This window comes from Asparagus officinalis, chromosome 4, assembly GCF_001876935.1.
Source record: "Asparagus officinalis chromosome 4, Aspof.V1, whole genome shotgun sequence".
Taxonomy (NCBI): Eukaryota; Viridiplantae; Streptophyta; class Magnoliopsida; order Asparagales; family Asparagaceae; genus Asparagus; species Asparagus officinalis.
The window spans coordinates 53,595,512-53,602,463 of record NC_033797.1 but is presented as its reverse complement, the minus strand read 5'-3'; the positions used below and the strand labels follow the sequence as shown (position 1 = coordinate 53,602,463).

General features: G+C 35.2%; 1 protein-coding gene across 1 annotated transcript; it reads left to right on the top strand.

Annotated features, from left to right (window-relative positions):
* LOC109838720 lies at positions 4,531 to 6,164 on the top strand. Its single transcript, XM_020407143.1, has 7 exons — positions 4,531 to 4,847; positions 4,936 to 4,995; positions 5,084 to 5,322; positions 5,397 to 5,606; positions 5,688 to 5,780; positions 5,872 to 5,970; positions 6,099 to 6,164. The coding sequence occupies exons 1-7, from the start codon at positions 4,568 to 4,570 to the stop codon at positions 6,162 to 6,164; spliced, it is 1,047 nt and encodes a 348-aa protein (XP_020262732.1). The 5' UTR covers positions 4,531 to 4,567.

Genomic DNA, 6,952 nt, shown 5'->3' with positions numbered 1-6,952 from the left:
CCATATAACTTACCACCATGGATGTGCATGAAGCAATCTAATTTTATTTTATCTATGCTCATTCCTGGTCCAACTGGTCCTAGAGATGCTATTGACACATACTTACAACCATTGATAGAAGAACTAAAGGAGTTGTGGGCCTCAGGCGTTTGAACATATGATGTATCTCTGAGACAGAATTTTATTTTACGTGCAGCACTAATTTGGACTATTAATGATTTTCCTGCTTATGCAAATTTATCTGGATGGAGCACTAAGGGGAAATTAGCATGCCCTTGTTGTAATAAGCACACTCACTCTATCAGGTTAAAATATGGAGGCAAGCAGCGTTATATGGGGCATCGTCGCTATCTTGATGAAAATCACAGTTGGAGAAAGGATAAGAAATCATTTGATGGCACTAGGGAGAGAGGTTATGCAGTGCCGAAGCTGATAGGAGATGACATCCTTGTTGGCCTTTTTGTTTTGATGATGTTTAACAAACAATTTACAACTAATGTTGTTTGTCTAGTGCTTGTGTTATCTATTTATTATAGACAAACAACGAGCTGGAGGATGGATGGAATAGAGCTTCAACAATCATATCCAAAGGAGGTTGGCGGAATGTCGGTGAAGCCTTGCTATTCAAAGTTCAAGATCCAAGTTAAAGCTTCATCCGCGAGATTACCTAGAAGAGCTTATTGAAGATCAAGATCTAGCTTGGGTAATTTAGTTTAGGATTTATATTATGTGTGTTATATACTCTAAGCTCAATTATCTATACACACACATTTATTGGTTTCTTCGTATATATATATATAGTCATATATATATATATAGAGCAAAACTTCTGTCAACTTAAGTGGACGTCCACTAAGTTTCTTATCCATTGATGATCACTTGATTGAGCTACATTGTGGATGATCCGTTCCGTTCAACTTGATCTACATATTCTAAAACCTCATGGAATTATTAAAAACTACAGATTTTGGTGTCATCACGGCGAAAGACAGGGTGAGTCCATTTCGGAGTTTGATGAAGAACAAGAAGAAATGATAGAAGAAAGCCAGAGTGACGATGAAATGCAAGAAATGATTGGAGATTTATTTCATAATTCAACTGGCGTTGTTGCACCTGATGCCACGTCGAGTCAGGATATTCTTGAGCAGGAACCAGATGGACATGCAAAACAATTCTACAGTCTTTTAGGTGACTCCGAGAAACCTTTGTATGAAGGCTCTAAATGTTCAAAGTTATCTGCTTTAGTGAAACTACTTCACATAAAGAGCCTAAATAGGTGGAGTAATAAATCATTCTCAATGTTGCTCCAGTTTTTGAATGAGGAGCTATTGCCAGGGGAATCAACACTGCCTAATTCGTATGACGAGGCCAAAAAATTAATCCGAGACCTTGGCCTATCATATGAAAAAATTGATTCGTGTCCATTCTCTTGCATGCTGTTTTGGAAAAATGAAGAAGGTCTTGATACGTGTCAGAGATGTGGTGCTTCTAGATGGAAACTTGATAAACATGGAAAAGAGATCAAGCGAAAGGCAAATGGTAAAAAAATACCACAAAAGACATTGCGATATTTTCCTCTTAAGCCACGATTGCAAAGGCTTTACATGTCTTCGAAGACAGCTTCTGATATGAGATGGCACCATGAAAGACAAGTTGAGGACGGAGTGATGAGGCATCCAGCTGACTCTAAGGCTTGGAAAAACTTTAATGAGCTACATGAAAGCTTTGCCGAAGAGCCCCGAAATGTTAGGCTCGGTCTTGCAAGTGATGGTTTCCAACCTTTCACAAATTCAAAAGTTTCTTATAGCATATGGCCCGTTTTACTTGTACCATATAACTTACCACCATGGATGTGCATGAAGCAATCTAATTTTATTTTATCTATGCTCATTCCTGGTCCAACTGGTCCTGGAGATGCTATTGACACCTACTTACAACCATTGATAGAAGAACTAAAGGAGTTGTGGGCCTCAGGCGTTCGAACATATGATGTATCTCTGAGACAGAATTTCATTTTACGTGCAGCACTAATTTGGACCATTAATGATTTTCCTGCTTATGCAAATTTATCTGGATGGAGCACTAAGGGGAAATTAGCATGTCCTTGTTGTAATAAGCACACTCACTCTATCAGGTTAAAATATGGAGGCAAGCAGAGCTATATGGGGCATCGTCGCTATCTTGATGAAAATCACAGTTGGAGAAAGGATAAGAAATCATTTGATGGCACTAGGGAGAGAGGGTATGCAGCGCCGAAGCTGACCGGAGATGACATCCTTAAGCAGGTGGAAGATCTTATAGGGATCACCTTGACCAATCATCCAGAGAAGAAAATTAAAATATCACACGAAAGACGGGGAGATAATTGGAATAAAAAAAGTATTTTTTTTGATTTGCCATATTGGAGAACTCTCTTATTGCGACATAATTTAGATGTCATGCATATTGAGAAGAATATTTGTGATAGTCTGCTGGGAACAATCATGAACATTAAAGGAAAGACAAAGGATAATATCAAAGCCCGTCTCGATTTACAAGCAATGAGTTTAAAACCGGAGTTACATCCAATCCAGAGAGGAGATAAACTTGTGATGCCAGCAGCTTGTTATACTTTATCCCAAGAAGAGCAAAGCAAATTTTGTCGATTTCTAAAGGAGTTAAAAGTTCCAGATGGATTTTCATCCAATATTTCTCAATGTGTAAATCTTAAAGAGCGTAAGATTTTGGGGTTAAAGAGTCATGACTGTCACGTTCTTTTGCAGCGCTTGATTCCTGTATCGATTCGTGGCCTTCTTCATGCAAAAGTGTGTGAAGCAATTATTGAACTTTCCATATTCTTCACTATATTATGTGCCAAGACATTAAGGGTGGATGAACTTAAGCAAATTGATGAGCAGATTCCACTTACGTTATGTAAGCTTGAGAAGATTTTTCCACCTTCAATTTTTGATGTTATGCTGCATTTAGTAGTTCATTTAGCATCTGAAGCCATACTTGGAGGGCCTGTTCGATTTCGATGGATGTACCCAGTGGAGCGTCAGCTTTATACTTATAAGTCATATATCAGAAATAGGGCACGTCCAGAAGGGTCAATTGCTGAAGGATATATAGCAGATGAATGCATGACTTTTTGCTCAAGATATCTAAAAGGCTTCGAGACAAAGTTTAATCGCCTTGAAAGAAATTATGAAGATGACAATAGAGAATGTAATGAAGCACAACTATCTATTTTCAGACATAGTGGGCGGGCATTGGGTGCTGCCACCACCCGCTACCTTGATGAACGTGAGTGGTTGCAAGCTCATATTTATGTTCTAAAGAACTGTGATGAAGTGCAACCACACATTGAGTAAGTCACTAAAGTTTAAGATTCTACTAATAAATTTACTATAGTTAGTCAACGTTAATCATATTTATGATATTTTAATGTAGGGACTACAATGAATTCGTGAGAGAACCCACAAATCACTATGATGATAAAGATTGGGATAAGAACTTTATCGAGTGGTTCCAAGCTCTAGTACGTATATATCTTGCCTTATTTTTTAAATATCTTGATTGGTTCATTTTATTACATGTTCCATGACTTGATCATATTTTGGTTTTGTTTAGGTTTATCAGAGTTATCGAGAAGATGATGACTTACTTTCACTATCTCGTGGTCCAAGTAAGATTGTTAAATGTTTTACTGGATTTGTCATAAATGGACATCGATTTCATACAGAAAGTCGAGATAATTGTTTGTCAACTCAAAGTAGTGGGGTTGCAGTTGTTGGTGATGCTGGTGATGGTGGAGATATAGATTATTATGGTGCTTTGGTTGAAGTTGTCGAATTAGAGTATCCTGGTAGAAGAAAGGTTGTTCTATTTCGTTGTAAATGGTGGGATGTGCACGGCAAAGGAAAAGGGACCGCTTTGAAAGAAGACAAATATGGATTTATCAGTATTAACTGCCGACACTTGCTAAAGACGAATGACCACTTTATACTTGCTGGCCAAGCATCACAAGTTTTTTATGTTGAGGATATTGCCAATGAAGGTTGGCATGTAGTTCTTAAAGCACAACCCCGTGATTCCTATGATATGCCACCAGATACAGATGATTGTGGGATAACAGACGATGGAGTTGAAGCTTATTTGCAAGATGAATCATTTGATGCTCAGGCTATTGCATCAACATCATTGGAAGATGATTATATCAATTTGAGAAGGAGTGATATTGATCCAATTATTGTAAATTCGGTCTCAACTTCAAAAAAGAGGAAAAAGACTCAAGCAGAGAATTAGAACGCTTTAATTAAAGAATAGAACACAAATGATATTGTGTTATTGAGATAAAATTTAAGTTGTATCTTCACTATAACTATTCCTTTTTTAGACATATGATGTTCTTTTCTTCATATTTTGGATGTGGCTTTGACATTGCAGCAAGTGCTTCTACATTAGTGTATTATGTATTTATTGTTATGCTTGTCCTTCGTGATATCTTCTTCTTTTATTCATTTCTCTTTTGATATTTGTTTCATACATAGTGTGTAATACTTAAATTCCTTTTCATAGCAGGAAAATGAAAACTCAAGAAGTCACTTCCAAAAGCAAAAAGGCACAATTTCTAGCACCCAGGTCATTAATTAGGAAGCGACTTCAAGCAATTGCAGAAAATTCATTAAGAAGGGAACAACTCCGTACTTGTCATGACATGAACTTGAATATTCAAAATCCAACACAAGATCAAAATATGGATGCAAATTTTAGCGCTGATTCAGAAAACTTTGAAGAGGAGAATTTTGCACAAAATCGCAGGAGAAGTGCAAATACTAACAATGAAGAGAATGATGATTCTGCAGGTTGATGAGACTTAAAATTTATTATTATTTGTTTTTATCTTTCAATTTATTTTTTATGATTGGATTAATAATTGCTCAATTTTTGCAGAATCAGATAATCATCGAGTGCAAAGTGATGATGCAATACTAAATGAATCTCGACAAGAAGGTATATTCTTTATTAATTACAAGAAGAAATATTTTTATCAATTTCTTTAACTATATCTTGTTTCTAACATATGATATGATGTATGCAGCTGATAATTCTCATAAGAAGAAAAATCCACCTCGTGGTAATAATAAGTGTCTAAAGTTGAATAATTTGTCACATGGGGAGAAAAAGATCATTACTTTTTATCAGAATAGAGCTATTGAACCAGAATTTTCACGATATCTTGGAATTATTATTCGAGATAGAAATATTTGCCCAGTAGCTGTTGAGAATTGGGCCAAAATACCACAACAAAATAAAGATCATATGTGGGCATCCATTAAGGTACATTGAAAATTAATTTTTTGCATTTGGTTTTTAATTCTTATAAATTAAATTTTGATTCAAATTTGATATAGGATAAATTTGATGCTGATGACATGGAGCAAAAGAGAGAGTCAGTAATGAGATACTTGCGCGATTTGTGGAATAAGTGGCGTGGTGACATGCACAGGAAATATGTGAAAGAAAATTCATTGCAAGTTGCACTTAGAAATAAACCTACAGAAGTGAGTGTTGATGACTGGGATTGGCTAGTTAAGGAACATTATTTTTCTTCAAAATTCCAGGTATTAATCTCCTAATTTTATTAATTTTGTTCCATGTATATTGTTGGATTGTTAAAATTATCTTTTAATCTTGATGTATAGAAAGCAAGCCAACAAAATACACTTAACAGAGGCAAAAGAAAGATGCTCCACCACACGGGCAGCAAATCCTTTAGACAAATTGCGTGGGAATTGGTATACATTCAAAACTAATTTCCTATTTATTTATAACTACTTTATTTTTTAGTTTGATGTTGTACTCATTTGTATTTAATATTTGAATAAGGATGGCAAGTCAGGAAATCCACCTGATGTGGTAAAAATGTTTCATGAAACTCGAAAGAAAGCTAATGAAACACTAGAAAATGGGGATCAAGATAAATATGTAAGTAGAATATGTGTTTAAGTTTGATAATGATGCATTATATAGTACTAACATATGAATTTAATTTTTATAGGATGAAATTGTTCAAGTCAAACAAGCAAACCCTTCACTTTCTGACATTGAGATAGTTGAGAAAATCTGGGGGAAGCAATCTCATGGTCACATCACTGTATTTGGTGGCGGGACTACTTTGAAAGATTTGAGAGGACCACTCCCTAGTCGATCTGATCTGGAAGCACGGGTTATAGAAGAAAAGAGAAAGAACCAGATGCTTCAACAACGCTTAGATGAGCAGGAGCAACAACAACAAAGGATGTCTGAGTTGGAGTCACAAGTGAAAGCTATGCAAGAACTTTTTTTTAGGCAATCACCTTCATTGGCTCCTCAAACTCAAGAACGTGTGCAGGACTAGGTAATTATTTTTTGTGGAATCTCTTATATACTTTTATGATTGACTACTTGCACTAAAAAAATATGATTTTTACTTAATAAGATAATATTTTCTTCATTAATATTTCTTAATTATGTGATTTTTTAAAAATTTTCAGGCTATCCATGCAAGATTAGGAGGGGGGTAGCTCGAGTCTTCTTTTGACTGACGATGATTAGAGATGAAAGAATGTGTCTTCCACAAACTTTTATTTTAATTAGTTTTAGATAGTTTCATGTATTTTTCTTTGGAACGATTAGGATATTAACTCTTGTTATTAGTATTGAATATTTGAGGATGGTGTAATTTTATTTATTGATGTTATTAATGAATGGAATTTTTTGTTTCCCTCTTATTCATTGTTGGGTATTTTTAATATATTTTTGTTGTGAATCTTAATGTCAGATTGAGAATAATATGATAGTTGCCTATGAATGAAAAAATTATTATTGATGTATATTAGAAATTTGTAGTCTATAATGACGGTTTTATAAACCGTATTTTGTTCATCAACGAAGGGAAAGCACCGTCGTTGATGGGTTACTAATTACC

What these genes read in the sequence shown, in the direction of transcription:
- LOC109838720 (XM_020407143.1), top strand. Translation starts at nt 4,568, where the DNA reads ATGAAAACTCAAGAAGTCACTTCCAAAAGCAAAAAGGCACAATTTCTA. An exon ending in ATATGTGGGCATCCATTAAG is followed by an intron (nt 5,323 to 5,396) that starts GTACATTGAAAA and finishes AATTTGATATAG; the next exon opens with GATAAATTTGATGCTGATGA. An exon ending in GACAAATTGCGTGGGAATTG is followed by an intron (nt 5,781 to 5,871) that starts GTATACATTCAA and finishes TATTTGAATAAG; the next exon opens with GATGGCAAGTCAGGAAATCC.